Here is a 19,359-nt window from a genome sequence, read left to right on the forward strand (position 1 = left end):
ATAATATTTGTTTCTTGTCCTCTGCCGTTCCCTTTGCCACAAACTGAGCTCGCACATTGAGTCAATATGGCAAAACAAAGGCATGACAAAACTAATCAAAATAAAATCTACTTTTATTCTTCAATTATTTATTCAAAGGACAAAGATTTTTCTGTATTTTGCTGCTGCATGCTGTAGGAATCTGTCTGATGGTGAAGAAGCCACCACAGTGAAACAACAATCACATGATGCAACCAGCACCAATCAAGCGCTTCCTTGATAATTCCTAAATAACATATGTGTTGTACCACAGCTAAGCCCTGGAGCTCTCTCTGTTCAACAGATATAAAAAAAAGTATTATAGCTCTATCTTTTAATTTATCATCCAAGTCTCAGCAGAGTTGCAGCGTGATGCATCATTGTTGAATCTTTGAACAGACTTGTGAGACAGTCAGACATGGCAGTTTGTCTTCAAAGAGCTTTAACTGCATGAGTATTAGTCACTCAATTAAACCCCTGCTGGAAGGGAATTAAGCTACAGGTCCGCAAACATGACGCACTGAGACAGAGCTGCTCGGTCACTCACACAAAATTAGTCCCTGTAGCAGATGAATAGATTACAGGCATCACAAACCATGACTAAGGCGAAGTGGAGACCTTGCATTTTAACAAAAGGCTGCCGCTCATCCTCAGAGGAGCTAGTTTTGTCAGACTTGTTGCTTTCTTTTCCATCATTTTTGCATGACTCTAAGCTTTACAGCAGCAGCTTCTATCCTCCGAGGGCTCCTGCTCCTGCTCCTTTTGACGCCTCCTCTCTCAAATCCACAACTCTGTGGCCTCAACAGAGCTGAGAGCTGAGAACTAGAACTTGAGTGAGAGAACCAAACAGTGATGGTGTGTGTGTGTGGGGTGGGACAAGACAAAACAAATCACTCTGAACAAATCCCCAGTCTGATTCTCAAGGGCCGGTGGGATCATCTGAGTCCTGAGGGGAAATTAGAGAGTAATTTGGCCGAGTGTCTCCTTGCATTAGCGCCTGCGTTGCGGGGCCGGAGCAGGCCTCCGGAGCCAGACAAGGGGGACCCAACGCAGCCCTGCTTCCTGTGTGTGCGGCGGGGGTCCAGGCGGGACAGGGTGTCTCTGCTGCCTCATTTTAAGCTGACCCCTCCGTCTGTGGCCTGCACTTAACACTGCAGATAACACTGGCTTTATAGCACAGTGCTGGTGACAGACGGGAACAAACTGCCAGGCCACCGCTGCTCAAGGACGGAGGCAAAGACTGGGGCTGGGGTTCAGGGTGAGACACTTTCTAATGATAACGTCCCCCCCCCACACACACACACCCTTCTTAGCAAAGCAGCCGCACACGTCCCATTATATAGTCTGAGAGGCAAACAGGGACTATGGCTTCATGGTACCCACTGAGGTAGACGGTGAGGGCTATCAGACAGTGGGGCAGATGAGACTGGTTTGGGGGCAGGAAGCAGGGATGGGGGGGCTTCAAAGAGCTGGTGACTATTAAGCGCCACATACAGTAGCTGCTTCATTCCACAGATAAAGAGGAAGAGGTGGAAAGCATTTTGTTGAGGATGCACATCATGAGCGACTGGCATGTGCAGCCGAGTCCTGACCAGATCCACTCAGCTTTAGAGAGCATCATTAGCTGGGATCAACACCTCTTTAAAACGCTCTGGGCTACGAGCTCAGAGATGGCTGCAGACCAACCTCCCAGGAAGAACAGCTGGACTGCAACTGTCAACAAAGTCAGCCCCACGGAGAAAATGACCTTCACCTTTAGACCACAATATGTATGTGCCAATCAGATGTAAGCAACTAAATATCACCAGTATAATGTTCATCATGTTAAAATGAATCTCTAAAGATCTGCCAAGAACACAATTAAAAGTGGATCCAGGTGTGTAACAACTCAAATTGTCTCTTTTATTATTGATACATTTATAAAGCATATTGCACAGGAAGTCCTGACCAAACTTGACAGATAGAATCCCCCTCAAAAAAAAAAAGTGTAAAATATAAAATAAAACAACAATAAGCATAAGGAGCCTGCACAGTTGTAAAATGAATCAAAATACACTCCATAGTTTGTTCTGATTTTTTTCTCTAAGCTTTCTCTGTTGTTTATGAATTATTCAACAACACATTGTAAGCCCTATACACTTCTTGGCATGAAATCAGTTGAGTCACATACTTCTGCTTGGCAAATAATTACTGCTCACACTGAATAACTTCATCTTGAACGTGCGCTATTATCTAGTGATGCACTTATCCGGGGAAAGCAAGAGTCGACCTGTGACGTCTGATCAGAACAGAAGAGCCTCAGAAATACAATGTGTCAATGGGTTTGACGTTACTGCGGTTGAAAATGTTAAGCCGATATATTTTTAGGTAAAATCGCTGACACTTGTCCTAAGCAAGTGACCATCACTGAGGAAAGTTTGTGTTTGTGCAGGTGTTTTATTTTTGAACAGTGTCGACATTGTCATTTCCTTATTATTGACTCTGTATCAGGTTCCTGAAAAGGTCTTGACTTAAAATCCCATCACCCCAATCTTCAAGCAACAAGAAAAAGACCAAAATCCTGAAATAAAAATGACTCCCACACCACACTAGAAAAAAAAAAAAAAAAAAAAATTAAACAAATATCAGTTTTGCCGACGGTCATTTGGTGTCACATAAACAGTTTGATTTGTTCACCAGAAGTTGTTTTATGTATATGTGTGTGTGTGTGTGTGTGTGTTCGGACACACGATTAGCTTCCCTGTGGTTTCACTGCATTACCTGCTGTATAGTCCATGTAACTGGGGTTAACTGAGGAATTTCAAGTGTGTGATATGTCCATGTGCATGTGCAGTGCAGAGGGCATAAGACTCGCTGAGTCGCATTGGCACCACCGGTCTGGAAAGAAAAGTCAGACTAGGTTTGGGCAGGCAAATGTCTCAAACTCTGGAGTACTTAGGCAAAAAGCAGCATCAACATGTCTCCCATCCGTAAGGCCTGACATGCCACATTTGGCTTTAGTGCAGTTATCTGGCGAACTTCAACCTGCATTTAAGATTGTTTTACACTGCTTTACATGAAATACATAGATTTGTAAACATTTATGATGTAGGTCGGTGTTGTTCAGTCCCTGCTGGGTTTAATTCGAGGGGAGCCAATCAGAGAGCGACTGGTACAGGTTGGACTGAAGAATCTGTCGGGACAGAAAACCACAGCACCGTCTCAAGGAGCAGGACTGAAGAGCACTGATGCAGCTCACAAGTGTGTGGTAACACAGTTCCTATTCACATCTTAGTTCTGCAAAGTTTAGGACTTTGTACTGTTTAGGACCAGATACAACTAACACCCATGATGAAAACATTAAAATAAATAGGCAGTATTACTAACATCTCTTCTGCCTGTGTATCCATCCAGTCATTTGTTTCAACATCATGCCATATTACTCACTAATCTTATTTATAAGATTCAAAGTCTGGTGATATTCTATATTTTCATATTGTCAACAACGACGATGAACTGGTTTAGCAACATTTGTTTGAATCCACAGCCTGGTGCGTCTCACTCTGTCGACTTTCAGTGTTGTACAAAAACTAGTAAAAACAAATAAATGAGTCACAGAGCTGCACTGGGTGACGCGTCTCTTCTAGTCTTCTGGAGTTCATTCTAGATACACAGACTGCACCAGAGCAGTGACTGAAAATAGTCCCCAACAAATCCTCTTTACTCCCGTTTGAGTAACAAGTGATAAAAATAAAAAAGAATCGTCAGTGCTCGGCTGCTGTCTTCAACAACCTCAAAAATATAGAATATCATCACCCTTGTCTTTTTATTAAAGTGGATGAAGATAAAATCTTAAAAACCACCACCACATCTAAGATTTCAAAGATTTGTTCTAGAATTTGTGATTAGTAAATTAATAAAAAAAATATAAACAACCCCAATTTGATTTACTACAAATTATTATTGTCAAGCTGTGTGGTGAGTGTAATCTAATGACAGCCCTTATGCATTTACAACATCTGCTCAGGTGTAGCTTTGCTTGTACGTTGTACATGAATGCACGTGCACACCTTCCTGGTTCTCTGCAGACGCAGGTCACGGGGGAGAGTCTCTGAACGCTGTCGGATTGTCTATAAGAGGAACAACTACATTATGCATATTAGTGATGAGCTCCCCGACAACAACAGGTGAACTGAAGCAGGTGGACTGGGATTAGTGTGTGTGGGTGGGACCACGTGCTTATACACATACACAGTATATATTTGCAACATGATTCTCCTCCACATTTGGCACTGAAAAACAAAACTACAGGAGGTGGGGGTTTGGGTAGCTGGAGGGAGGGAGGGTGGGTGGTTCGGTCGTTGCGGATGAGTTGTAATCTTCCACTGACAGTTGATATTTCTTGGAAGAATACAACAGACGACCACAAAATCAAACTTCCCAGTCAAAAGGCTTTTTTTTTCTTTTTTCTGAAGGGAGTGGATGTCTGACGTGTGGGGAGCCTCGTCTCTCATTAAAGACTCAACGCTACTGAGGGAGGTAGATGGACTTGATTATTTTACAAGGCAGAGAGTTTGACTCAGCTGCCCTGCAAGTCACCTTTCAGACACTTTGAGAGCAGGGTGGGGCAGCCAGGTTATGATGACGTAGAAGAAACTGAAAACTGGTCACTGGTCAAACAACCTTTCATGAGCGCTACACCCCAATGGTAGAAAATGTTCTGTCTCATAACAGCCTGCACTGTCCTAATTGGAGATTGGACTTTTACATGGTTTCAGGACCAAGTTTAAAATCCTAGGTTTTACAAACTGGTGACCATGTCGGTCTCTCGCCCCCTTTTTTACAGAGATCCTGCTGCTGGACTGCAGTTAAGAAGAAGACACCTCATTATGTTCCCTTTGTTTGTTTACACTGAAACAAACAAAGTCGACATGATGCTGCCCTTGTGTGTGATTTCAGATAGCACGGCGGCGCTCCTGAATCAGAGGAGTGACGTGTAAGTTTACAGCGTCGGCCTCTGTCCCCACCACGCCGACTCTCCACTCTCCACAGATGTTGATGCAGCTCCGTAACTACCTCCACTGCCGGCTTTAAGGCGGAACAACAATGCCATCGTTGTGTGTTCGTACTAAACAGTGAGGTGGAATAAAGGTGCGACACTCCCGCCTTAACCAGGCTGTGTAAAAGGGGTTTCTTCATTTCTTAAACAGGAGGTTCATGTTTGTTTCTTAGGGGAGATCTGTTGAGCGTGACATCAGGATGACATCTTCAACTGAGAGGTTGAGCTCTCAAGACCTTTGGCTGAACTTCTTGTCTCTTCCTGTGCTTAAGATTTGAAGTCTATGATTATCATAGGCTGATTGGATTTGTAGAGAGGCTAGTAAGAAGAGAAAAGGGTGAACAGGTGTCATTGATTTCTGTCTCACATAACCACTGTCTTCAAGGGTTAAAACATCCGTAGACATGAGAGTTTATGGTGTCCAAGGAAGTCACAGGCAGGATATTTTGGTCAGTAATGAGTTTTCACTTGAAGAATGTGGAAAATAAATCCAATATAGATCCAAACTTTACAAAAACAGTCCCTCAGAGCTAAGATGATTAGAAAGATAAAAGCCCATTGTCCTGAAACAGCTGTGGTTCTGTTTCACATTCAGCAGCATCAGCCGTGGGAGGAGAAGATGGGCCTGCTGATGTTGCTGTTGGTGGTCATGGCTGCCAACTCCCACCTGGAGGGAACAAGAGGAAGCATTAGTGACCACAATCTTTTATCTTCAGTGAGACGAGTGGCTCAGTGTACACACAGGTAAAATATTGGGGAATGGCTGGTATACGTATATAGTAGAAGTAGTGATTTTCTAATACCTCCTAATCCATTTTTCTCCACAACAGTTATCTATGATTTGAAACATCCAAGATGCGAGAAGTCTAACTCAATGACAATCAAGCAATATTGTGACATTTACTCTCACCCTGTGCCCTCCCCCAACCCCTATCCGAGTGAAGGCCTACGATGTGGACAAGGACGAGAGGAGGCCCTGCTGTAACACGAGAACCAGGAGCAGGGGCTGACAACAGGGTCTAGTGCTGACCTGATGACAGGTCAGAGGTTGAGCTCCAGATTGTTATCACTGGCTCTGGTTTCACACTCACTCCTTCTCAATTGCTTTGTTCGTTTTTTTTTTGTTGTTGTGCGCGTGTGTGTTTAAGAGGGGAGATTGGCATTGGGGCTGGAGATGCCAGTGAAGGGCAGAGGAGGCTTGTGACCCCACCGAAAATCCTCTAAGGGTTAGAAACACAAATGCGAGCGCTAAAGTGGGGAGTGTGCAAGGTGGCAGTGACGGTGCGAGAGAAATGAGAAGCTGAGAGGAGTAATTAGTATCAAGTTCCACGTTAAAAGAAAAAAAAAACACTTAAGTGCAACCCCTCCATTTAAGACGCACTTCTCTAATGAGCAACATCATCACGACAAAATCTCTTCATTAAGGATATTTGAGAAACTGTTTTATTCAAGTGTGAATATAGGGGGAAAAGATTTGAATGAATGTGGACCTGTCACCTTAAAAAGAGCGGTTTGAACATTTCACATTAGTGTGCAGCTGATTGAAGAAGGCTGATGAAATGGTAATTGCTGAAAACATACTGTTTTTAGACATATATTTTGTAATTATGAGTTTTAACACAGTTATTACAGCTTTCCTACCCTGAGATTATAACATCACAACACATCAAAGAGCTGCTCTCCAACTTTTCAGCCACTCGCAAAAAAAAAAAAAAAAAAAAAAAAAAAACAGTGTAGAAAAAAAATAATTAAAAAAATACCTATAATGTACTTTTCAAACTTGTCACTGAGGTAAATTATGTATTATTAATTAATCATTGTAGTCTCTTTCAGCAACCATACCTCCTCTGGGCTCTCACCTACTACCTGCTTTTGATTGATTCTAAATTATTTCACTGTTGTTTTGTAGCTGTGAGAATGAATTTAATTTGGAGTAGATACAAAAGAGAAATAAAGGCAACCGTGAAATTCACCTTTAGGTCTTATAATTTAAAGTCTTTAAGATCTCAAGTTTTATCTTGATCTGAGAAAATATTAGTGCGTGCTGAGTAAAGACTTGCACTTTCTAAGAGAAAGCTTGTGAGCCAATACTGTTACATCCTGTCTGCTCATAATGAAACAGAACCATTAGTGCCATTATCTGAACTCTACAAGCAGAACAAAGGAGAACAGAAGGAAACGGGTATTGATAACTCAACAACTGCTCGTCTGAGCAGCTCATCTGAGAAATGTTTTTTTTTTCCAGACATCAATGATTTGGTTCCGGCATGAAAAGTATTACAAATGTATAAATTATTATAGATAAACTACTATCAGTTTACAACACATAGGAAGAGGCATAAAAAAGAAATATCACAGCATCTTAAAGCCTCAGGAGGTGGATTTTCAAATCGATTCAAGCAAATACATTTTCCAATGGCACAAAATGAATTAATCAAGGATCCTAATCAGTGTGGATCCTAAACTGAGCATCGCTCTGCTGGTTACTACTCTGTAACTACATACTGCCTTCAATATAAAAGGCTAGACTTTGGTCTTTATATATAATTTTACTGCACACCTTTTTCTCTATGGCTATGTTATAAAAGTTGTTGACCTAAACAAGTAGAATGAGAAGATCCTCCTCCTCTTTTTGTCTATTTTCTCCTGAATGTCAGTGCAGCACCTTTTGTGCAATTGTACACTAGACATGTAAACAAACAATGTGGAAACCGTCATGTAGTCTGTACAAATGTTTCACAATGATGTCTGTTTTTTATGCCGTTAGTCTGAAGATTACATAATTACATACAAATTTTTCATGTGGTGGGGGCTTAAAGTAGAATCTGAAAAAAGCATAGGTAAAAGTTGCATTGGTTAAATGAGGGATAATGAGTCATAATTTGCCTCATTGAAAAACAGCCTCATTATTCAGAGAGACATTGTGGTGGCAACAATGACAGACATAGTACAAACTGCGCAAACAACAATGTGTCAGTTCAATGACAAAACAGCACTAATGTTAGAGAAGGGAGAGCTTGTCTGACCTGATATCATGTGGGAGTCCTGACTGCTCCAGACTGTACTGAATAACAGCTATTTTGCATAACGTCTTCAAATTAGGGCCTGAAAAGAAGAGAAAGTGTAATGAGTCAGAGACTGATCACAGACACTAATCACACTCAGGCTGAGAATATCCATTTCAGCTGTGGGAATTCAAAATGGAGTCTGGCAGGTCAGCTCTGAGGTTCGATCTGTTCTCCGTGGTGTAAAAACCACCATGTTGTGTTTATGTCATGCTGCAGAAAAAACAACAGAACTCACACAGGAACAGAACATGCAGGGCACGGTGATGCTAACTTGGTGCACAAATCGTCTTTTTATGAACCCCCTTTCTTATTCTAATTATAAACTCCCTCTCAATTACAATCACCGTCATGGTTGCTCCACCATATGGTCAGTGATGAACAGTGTGAGGACACACGCGACTGGCACGTGGAGGCGTATACCACAGGGGACGCCAGTGAGTACTGCCAGTCCCATACGGTCCCCGTGTCCCGGTGTAAGCCCACCTACACAAACCCTAACTGTGACCTGACAGCATTACAGGCTACACCAGTGCAGGCAGGATATGGCTATATTTGGTAGTCTAAGACACGGAAGTGCACCATGTGATAACACAAAGCAGGGCCAAGGCCAGGCTTACTGGGCTAGGTGAGAAATGAGGCAGCGCTGTCAGGAGGGTAACGGTACGATAACACTTACTGAGGAGTCCACAAGATGTCTTATTTAAGTGGGCAGGGTGAAAGTGAGGTGGACTGGAGAATCGTGGCAGGGATACTTACTGAAGTCTAAGATATACAGGTCTGAATGATCCATGAGGTTAAATTCATCCCCCATTCCTTGCTCTGGACAGGGACTGTAAAGAGAACAGAGAACATTTTTTTTTATATATATTTGAGCTGTTATCAGAAATACAGTGAAACAGAGTACATACAAGTGGCCAAGGCTTCGAACCTGACAAGGACGAGAGTAAGCTGTTAAAGCTCCTGTCTGTTTTCAGGAACATGAACCACCCAGGGCTGTATCTGCTGTTCAACTTCCCTCACGTCGGTCAGAGAATTAGAAACAATTAGTTTCCACCAGGCTTTATAATAGTAACCTCTCACCGTCTTTGTTTAATCACTAAGGTTCATAATCAGGGAGCCACAGATTGCTCACAAAGAGAGCAGCGCTGGTCACACTGCGCCGTCTCCCCTCCTTATCATAGACTGGCATGATTTAAGCCCACAGGAAGTGGAGCACTGCACTGAGACGGCAGGCTGGTCCGTGCTGATAGTCTCCCAGACCTGTGCAGCCGTTGATATCACTGCACATCTGTTTCCTGCCTCAGCTAAGCACATACACCTGTGACACACCTGGCGCACCGCAGTTTAGAATGCTGAGCTGGGTGTCGCAACTCTCTCCGGTGATCGTCTTTTCATCAATTAATCAATAATTAAAAGACAAAACCTGGTGTCTTGAAAGGATAATGTCAATGCATTTGAAAGTCAACAAGCTACAGCCTGTGGGATTGAACTACTACTCCCAGAAGGCAGTTTGCCCATTCCTGTAAAATGTTGGCAATGCACCTTGTTGCTTTTATGTGCATAACAACGATGCACAAAGAGGCCTGATCAAATTTGACAATAAAAATACACATCAGAGTTTAACACCATCCAGAGGACACTTCTAACCACACAGGTGCTTTCACTGTGCAGTTCTGTGCCTATGAATATTGATCATGTAATAACTGGGGCCAGCTGTGCACGGTCCTTAACAGCAGCTTCACAAGATACTCTCTGGCCTCAGACTGGAATATGTCCAGCCAAAGAGACCATCACACACCACAGCACTGTTCAAGCGATCTCACAGAAGCTATACATTTGAAGTCTTTCGAATTACACTACCCTATTTTCCTCTGTCTTTTCCCATTTTTTTCGTTCTTCCCCCGAACCATCCACGGTCTCATCAATCTCTATTCCTATTTCCCGCTGTCCTCTCCATCGATTCTCCCTTTTGCTGCGTGTTCAGGATGTTGTAAGGGTTTTACGTTGCTAATCTTCCCTAAACAAACACCGTGGTGGCTTAAAGCGGCCAGGAAAGGTGCAGAGCACGAGCGCAGTCGTCCCAGGGGGCCAGCTGGGGAAGTCATTACACCCCCCCTCTTGCCCCCCAGGAGGTGGTCCACCCTGGCTTACAGCCATGAGCCTTTATCAGAATACCCACAATTACCCAAGACCCCCTCCATCCTCCCATCATCATGGACCGTCTCCTCCTGGACCTGTCTGTAGGCCATTTATTTGAGAACTAAATTACAGTAATCAAGGTTCTTTATTAAGACAATCGCAAAAACAAAACTATAACACTGGTCATTGCCTTTCACAACGGCATTGAACCTTGTCAAGAGGACATTTATAAGGACCTCAGACAGAAGTGTCCTTACACACCAAGCCAACAGTTGGCGGCTGGATCCATTGGCCTGTCATTAAGCATCTGTAGCTCATAACAGCCTCTAGTTTTTATTTTTACACAGCGTCTGTTACCACTGGCTCTAGTTGGTCCTTGGCCACAAATTCAGCTTGATGAATAATATGACCTTTATTGTGAAAAGAAAAGAATCCAACTACTTTGGCTAGATTAGATATTGTATGTGGAGAAAAGACACATCAACAGTTTCCATTACAGGAGTAATGAGAGGTAGCGTCTCTATCTAAAGCACACACTGCAGTAGCTGTCGACTACTATGCGAGCCCACATGGAGAAAGGGTATGGGCCTTGGATGCTGATGCGTGAAAGGGTGCAGATAAGAGGATGCTTCAACAGGGACAACAAGAGAGGTGACGATTGCATCCCACGGGACGAGGCTTTCTCGCATGCTTATGGATAATGACAGCCTGGGTGTGAAATTCGGCAGAACATTAGGCAATGGTGATGCTTTATTGGTCACCGCAAAAAGGAAGAGGCTGATCATACAAGCAGGGTGAGGGACAATGGGGGGGCAAGAGGTATCTGATAAGTCCTTTTTACACAGCCTGTTCAGGACAGGAATGTTGTGCCTTTATTCCACCTTACACTTTTGTATAAAAAGGCATGAACATGGCAGGACAGGCGCCAACGCTGGTGTACCGCCAGGCGATCCCAAAGTATCTCGTTTGGATCAGTGTAAACAAGCAGGGCAATAAGGGAACTTTTAAATGGTAATATAATGGGATCTCTCTTTAAGGGGCTATAGCCTGGGAGTGGTTGGAAGTCGGATGGTCACAGTGAGCGACTTTATGCGGCGTCCTTGTGTTTGTTACCTCACTTTGTTACTCGATCAGCAAAGTATCAGTGTGTGTGAAAGTGCTCCTCCCCCTATAGCAGCAGTGGTTCCCAGTCTGATGAGGCCTGAGTGATGCCGCTCCCCCACTAAAACAACACTGGTTGCTATTTCAAACAACACTCAGTGAGGGTGTCTAATCACCCAATTGCCAGTCCTTTCTAGCAATGCACTGCCTGCTCCACCTCATTATCTTCCACACCGAGGTCTCAAGACGGTAGAAGAAAGAGCTGAACTACTGTCCTAAAACTAATGAGGGAGCAACACAGAGCCTGGGAACACTCAAGACCCTCTGAAGAGTCCAGGACTTTAATTGCCCACAAATTTTGCTAATGACTTTAAGAAACGTTAACAATGGAAACAAAGTGACGAGAAAAAAAAAGAATGAAAGTTGGAGGAAAGTCCGTCAGTGACACCTCTGTCAAGTCTGTTTTCAGCAGCTTCATTGGCCATATCCTCATTCTTGGGAGTGATATGATCTGCATCCCTTTCCTTTCTCCACTTCCTATTGAACTTTGGTCCTTCTGAACCATCCAGCTCACAGGAACTCATCACGCACTACAACTTCCTTCAGAGCGTCTTATCAGGACAGCCAGACATGCATATTAAATCATATCAGCAGCACTTTGGTATAAGAGTGAAAACATTGGGAACCTGCTGACAAACAGGTAACGATAGATAGTACGACAAACAAACAAAAACTGCAAAAGACTGCAATTTGTTGTGCACTTCTTCATTAATGCAGTATGCAACACACAGGCACATCAGTCTCTGAAAGGTGAAGTGTTAGAAAATAACAACCAACAGAATAATGTAAGACCATAGCGGCACTGTGGTTAAGACTCTTGTGGAAAACATTTCTCCCTTAGAGAGGGCATTCATTTTGCTTCCCGGGGTTTTAGCTGACAGCATGTAGCCAAGCAATTATTAAAAATGTCAAGGAATTTAATCTAAGTAGCCCATGGTTATTTGGCCATAACATAAAGTCCTTTGCCCCCTATACTTACTGTCATTTTAAACCGAGAAACATTTTTAATCAACGACAAAGCCTATAGTGAGGATCTGGTTAGAATATGTTAAGTAGACCGTTAAGACTGTGGCGAGAGTCGACAGTGGTTTTCAGAGCTAAACTTTCTGAAGCAAATCCAAAAAGACTTCGTTATCACAGATTGATAGGTTCTCGTCCATTTCTTTTGCCTTAATCTCCGCTGTCTCACCTCATCTTACCAAGATATCTGTGCCCCCTCCCGGGCAGTGGCTGGACAGTGGATTAAGACCTATAGCTGCCTAGACCTAAGCCCCATGCCGAGGGCGAGATACAAAGTACAGCTGGCTCCCTGAAAGAGACGCCTGACTTCAGATTAGTCAGAGGAGATGCCAGCCGCTGGCGGAGCATGAATCTGAGACTGCGACCCGTATGGTTGGACTTGATGGTGGTGTTGAAGAGAGAAAACAGGTCCTATAAATCTCATGCAAATACAAAATATAGTTACTTTTATCAAGAGAGGATGTTATCAACCCAGCCGCCCATAAAACTGAGGAAGAGGACATTAAATGGTGTTTCGGGGCCTTGAACACAGCTGGTTAATTTACAGGGGAAGGTCTCAGGGGGATGTCAAATGCTCCTCTATAGCCGGCAGATTCATTCTGGGGAATTACAGTGCTTCCTCTATAGCCCGGATCTTCACCAGCAGCTTTTAAGACCAGGCCTCAAGGCCAGCCACCGGGAGACATTCTAAAGTAGAAATACTGATGAACATCCGCAGCTCCAGACCGTAGTCTCCCTACGCGGTTATGGTTCATGCCTTCTATCAGACTAGCTCATTAATACACCAGCTACATTTGCACGGCAACTGATTATCTCTTCACATCCTGCTTTTTTACATTTGCTACAAGTGTTTCCTCTCATGTTAGTCAGAATATTCTTCTCGTCTAACAAAGAAAACTCTCAGAAAACAATTTTACAGCCAAGCAAGTGCTGTTTAAACACGACTTACTGATTGTGAACAAATGGCCACTTATTATGTTGAGTTGTTTGTCTGCTTGTTTTATTTGTCCTCGTAGCCCTGCATTAGTCTGCAAAGAGGAGCTAGAAATACTGGGAGGTATTTGGTCGTGATGACAGTAGTAAATCAGAAGATAAAATAAGGCTATTTAGACATGTCAATCTAAATGGACAATAGCATCACAAAGCATCACCTATGAAGTCTGTTTATTTGAGCCGCTGTGTAACACTCAACCCTACGACACTCCAATGTATACAGGCTGTTAGTGGGTTAAGGAGGGTTAAGATGCAGATGAAATACTATCATGAGCTTGTCTTTGAAGAGTAAATCACAGAGTTGCTGTGCTGCCCCCAGCTCTTGTGCCGCCACGTGCGGGATGCCCCATATCCTGCTGGGGTCACCTCCACTGTTTGACAGCTTTTATCTCGGGCGCAGGGAACACGCACGCACACACACACACAGACACACACGCTCGCAGACAATTAATAAAGGAAACTTCTGCAGCCTACCCTTTGACACCAGAGGCCAAACAACAACATGTGTGGCATCAAAATCTATGGTTTGTTTCCACGGAGCCATGTACCACTGTGACAGATGCTAAGCTATTATGGGCTGCAGAGAGTCCATAGGTAAGGGCTGGTATAAGAAACACAAATCTACACAGATCGGTTTTCATGTAATATCAAACAAAACAACAAAGTGCCTATAAGACTTAGTTTTCTCCTCTCACATGTTGTGTTTAGTCTAACATTTGGGCTGTCAGGTTCAACAGTGATAACAAGTTGCACTTAAACAGCTAGGCTATGATAGGAGCAGTGCTTTCAGCCATTGATAAGGTAGAAATGGCCTTGTAGGTGATATCAAGGCACCAGGCTTCTGACCTTTTCTGATCTACTAAACAAAAATCACTGCACTCTGCAGAATCTCCCCGGCTCAACGACAACGTGCCGTTTTGAAGTGACCAGTTAAATTCCACACAGATTAAATATCATGGTGAGGTTTTGGTGGATTAAACAAGAGGTTCTATGCTGGGATGTTTTGGCTAGCAGTGAGATTACCTGGTATGTGGTCTCCCGCTTGCTCCACACACACACACACACACACACACACACACACACACACACACACACACACACACACACACACACACACACACACACACACACACACACACACACACACACACACACACACACACACACACACACACACACACACACACACACACACACAATATTCAATGGTAACAGGAAATTTTAAATGAATTTAAATGAATTTTACAATTTTAACTAAAATAGATGGAATTGTATAAACAAACCATGTCTAGTCTTATATTTAGCATTCTGTACTAAACTTGGGTAATGAGCATAAATGCCTCTGCATCTAATGATAGGGATGGCGTCAGCAAGCTTTACATCTTCACTCAATGTACCAAGCAACTCCGCATATTGCCAAATGGAGCACACCCGTTCAGGCTGGCAGGGCCAGAGTAAGCATGTGCGTGTGTGTGTGCAACACTCTGACGTCGGCTCGGCAAGAAGAGCTGTGAGTCATTAAGTCATGTGAACACATCCAGACACATGCAAACACACACAAATGGCAGACGACACCGGAAAAAGAAAAGAAAAGGATGGAATGAGACAAAGTGCAGGCCACTCATAGATGTTCAGATAGATAATTAAAAATGTTATAAATATAACATCAGGATTATCAATATCTGCAGAAGGTCTGCCACCAACATTTGTATTCATTATTGTGACACTACCACTGCTGTGCGTCACACACATTAAATATGTTTAAAACTGGTCTGACCATTAAAGTCCCCCAATCTTTCATGCTGTTTTTCTGCTACAATTAACCTCCTCCTCATTTGTCTGAGCCCATATGATAACAGATAATAACTTTGTCTCTTACATCACTGGATTACATAAGGGTCAGAGACCTTACCTGGACCTGCCTTAGTGATGACATCAAAGAGACTCATTCATGGCTAGGCTTTTTAGACCTGAACTGACAGCCACTGGCCCCTGCTGCTCACAGTGAGAGCAAATTAAAACTCCTTTGAACGACACTCCTCATCAGCAGTCGTCCACATGAAGAAGTTGATAAAAGAAGCACACAACCTATATTCTACAGTCATCAAGGACATTTTAGATTTACCAAAGACCCATACGCAATCCTTAATTGACAATTTGCTTTTACATATGCACTACTGCACCCTGAACCTTTCTTGACATTACTTGGACGGGCTGTATGTGTAAATGCAAATGTCCATATCACCTGAATTGGATTTGACTCTGCCAGGTACAAAGTCAGGGTAATGTCCAACTGGGCCAACGTGTTCACTGAGCTGGTTATTGTCCGGAGAATTCACAGTGAGCAAGTGGATGTGCTGATAATGTTTCTACAATCACTCCTGCACACTACCCTTTGCCTGAACCAAAGGGACTATTCCAGTAGATCAGAATGTGTGGTGCGGTGCAAGTGTGAAATGGCGACTGATTCTTCAGACATTCATCTGGAATTGCGATGTAAAAAACGGCAACAAATACTGTACACAGAGATCATTTTAACCAGTCATCGTCACAGTCTTCAGAGAGGTATAAATATCTGTCCAGGGTGGAACAGGTACACTAAATGCAATGATGGAATAATACATGTTGTCAAGTCCAAGTAGTTCAAGATCCTGTGCCAGATTTCCCTCCACAGATTCCAAGCTGTCTGCTCCCAGCATGCCAATCTGTCATGTCCTTGTTCACATCCTGCCCCTCAGAGGATGCCCTGTACCCAACCTCAAAATGCTTCCCAATTTAGCACAACCTCATCTTAACGTTTGCAATTATGCAAAGAGTGTGACGGATGCCAACAATGACAACATAGGCTCGGCAGGAGATCAATAATCTCCCTGGCACCGTCTTCACGTGCATCTCAAGTTAAGCTGCACTCAGTTCCTCGGAAGGTGAGAAAAAAAAAGTTAGCAAAGTACGCTGGCTGGTCATTGCTTGCATGTGTGTGTGAAGGAGAAGGTCAGTGCAGGTGGAGTTAGTCATGCACGGGTCGTCCTTCGTGGGGCAGTGAGCAAGTCTCAGTAAATGAGTGTAGCAGAGGCACTGAGGGTATATCACATTGCACTCTGTGAGAAAGAATGCCCTTTTAGGTCATAAATCAGAGATGGGGCAGAATTTCGCGCCTTTCTGCAGCTCTGCAGGCCTGTTTACACTGACGTAAGTGGCACTCAATAGACTGCCACTAATGCCCGGCCTGTCATTCACACACTGCTGGTTTATTCTGAAAGAACTGCAAGTGTGTGGCAGAAACAAAAGGAGGCCCTTCACTTAATCCAGCTTCATTGCAACCAATTTAACAGCATCCAAGTAGAGAAATTAAATGCAAACATTAAAGTCCAAACAAAGACCACTTTAGACATTTACCTTAATCGTAGGAACGTATATTGTACTCTTGATGTTTGCTTTACAAATGTGTCACACCTCAGTGTTTTTTTTTTTTTTTTTTTTTTTTTTTAATGTTTCTTTTATTTTACTTTTATTTGCTCTTGCATTTAACTCTGTTTTTATTGTTTTGTTTGTTTTTATTCTGTCTTATGCTTCTTTTTTTTTAAATGTTTTGTCTTTATGTAAAGCACATTGAGTTGCCTTGGTATGAAATGCGCTATATAAATAAAGATGCCTTGCCTTGCCTTGCCTTGCCTTATGTCCAGTCTGAAGTGTAACCCCTTTGAAAGCAGAGGTCTCTTGGGCTTAATAGTTTTATTGTCCTTCACTAAAGTGATAAATTATTCCTGAACAAATTCCTGGAGGTAAAATAAATATCATAAACTGGGAATAAATATCAACACAGGGGTTCTGTTTTGGATCAGTTTGAAAGGACAACCAACCAAGGAAAACAAGATGTGGACCATAAATTTCAACACAATTTCCTTGGCAGACCGGCCAAAATGAGGAGCCCCACAAGAAAACACAAGCAAGGTGTCCAGCAAATAATTCACGACAGCCTGTGCACGCATTCGTCAGCTGCACCGAGACAGACACCAATAACTTTTTGGCCCCGTTAACTGCCCTCATGTTGTTGGGTCACGCAAAAATAAACACAGGAGACAAAACAAAGGCTGCTTTTAAATGTAATGTTCACACTAAATTAGTCATGTATAACGGAACAAAACACTTGCTCGCCCTGATCTTAATAATTGCCAATCCTGGCAGCAGTCAAAACACCAACTGCACTGTGAGAGGAAATCTTTAGCAAAGAACATTCAAAAGCAAACAAATGAGTGGTAAGGAGTGTGTTTGTGTGTCTAAGTGTGTGTGTGCACGTGCTTATGGGAGTTCCTGTGTGTAAGAGGCTTAAGCGTGCTCATGTAAACAACAAACATGAATTCTGGTCAAGAGAACCTGTGTGGCCGACTTGCTGCAGGGATCATGCACCAATTTGTACAGTTACAGGAAACAACATCTTGACTTGACTTAAAACAACTGAGCAACCGCTGTACTTCAAACCCTTCCGCTTTACAAATAACACAAACAAAAGAGCATTCTCTCCTAATAAAACCTGCCATGCATTCAGCTTAAAGTAGAAAAGTGAAGAATTGACCACAGTTTCCTCAAGAAAAAAAAAAGAAAAGATCTGCCTCAACGCTTTTAAACAGGATGTTGGAGATATCGTGTGGCGTTTGATTTCTTCCTCTGCTCAGCTAGCACCCTCCATCATTCCAGCGGCCCCATGACACTCCCTTCTCCAGCCCCAACCCTATCTGCTCACAACAGGAAATCATGACTCCTTAAAACCCATCCTGGACTAATCCTGGCGAGAAACCAAACAATGCACAACAATCTTCAAAAATAAGCAGAGTCTTAAGCTCTTCGTCTACTCTAAACTTTTTGGGGTTTTTTACGTCCCTTTTTTTCCCTCATCCTCACTTCCATGTCAACAACTTACTTTACTGACGTTTGACTGTGACTGTTTAGAAGCAGCATTTCTGTTTCTTATCACTGTGGTTACTAATGTGTTTATGAAGTGGCTTATAAAAATAGATCTGCTGTGAGTATTTTGTGAGACGAGCAACATCTGTTCCAAGGGATGATCAGAAAATTGCTCATTATATTTTTGCCTAAAAGTGTAATGACTATAATTCTGTTGCATGGCGGATGTTTCAAGATTACACTTGTGTATTAGAGTGTGCTCCTCCCCATGATGTGGTGACTACTCGAGCAATGGAAACCTTACTCAGCAGCAGCCGGCGGCCTTGAGGCCCTGTAGACGTAGTGGGGCTGAGAGGACTCTTATCCACAGCCTCCCGATCTTCTCTATCAGGTTATCCCAGTGGGGTTTACCTGATAACACAGGCCTGCTGATAACAGTACCCAGGTTCCGGGCTATGCTGGACCATGCTAAAGCCATTAGCTACCTCATTACTTACTGGCTGCTGGCCTATCAAAAGCCTGTCACCAGCCCAGTGGCAACTCACCAGCTATGAACCCCCGGCAATCCACTACTGTGTTACAACCAACAAGGGACTCATCACAGACTATTGTCTCCAGGAGCCAGACCCTCTGGTTGGCATATTAAAAATAAAAGAAGGTTTGTTGTTGACAGCATGTGCACCATAAAGATTATAATGACCAACAATGAAAAGCATCAAGAGAGAGGGACAAAAAAAGTGTATGTATAGAAAGTAGTTGGTAACTTCCAGTCTCTAGGCAACCTCTGATCTTACTCTGCAGATTCTCTTTCTTTTTGGAAACCAAAATGATGATGTTTTATCAAAGGGGTTTAATGTTTGGAGACATTGAACTGCACTAAAGTAGCTCTCATTTATTCACAATTCAATATTTGGCTCACTTTTAAGTTCATCAACTTAATTATTTAAAAGCTCCAATATATAGTAACAGCCAAACTTGCAACTTCTACAAGATTTATGACAAAATACAGAATTATGCTTG

General features: G+C 42.9%; 1 protein-coding gene across 2 annotated transcripts in view; it reads right to left on the reverse strand.

The window, feature by feature from the left end:
- The window catches only part of klhdc3 (kelch domain containing 3), a 205,877-nt gene that overhangs the window by 177,210 nt on the left and 9,308 nt on the right, over positions 1–19,359 (reverse strand). Inside the window, exons 9-11 of one of the 2 annotated variants that reach the window (XR_014595954.1) lie at positions 8,881–8,954; positions 8,083–8,161; positions 3,931–5,723 (exon numbers count right to left, since the gene is read on the reverse strand). Coding sequence is in view for 1 of the 2 variants with exons in the window: in XM_083987644.1 (XP_083843770.1) it covers positions 5,657–5,723; positions 8,083–8,161; positions 8,881–8,954 (220 nt within the window). In the remaining variant the exon portion in view is untranslated. Of the gene's footprint in view, positions 1–1,889; positions 5,724–8,082; positions 8,162–8,880; positions 8,955–19,359 lie in introns of those variants that run through there. The other variant, XM_083987644.1, reaches the window with a different exon arrangement.

This window comes from Trachurus trachurus (assembly GCF_905171665.1).
Source record: "Trachurus trachurus genome assembly, chromosome: 15".
Lineage (NCBI taxonomy): Eukaryota > Metazoa > Chordata > Actinopteri > Carangiformes > Carangidae > Trachurus > Trachurus trachurus.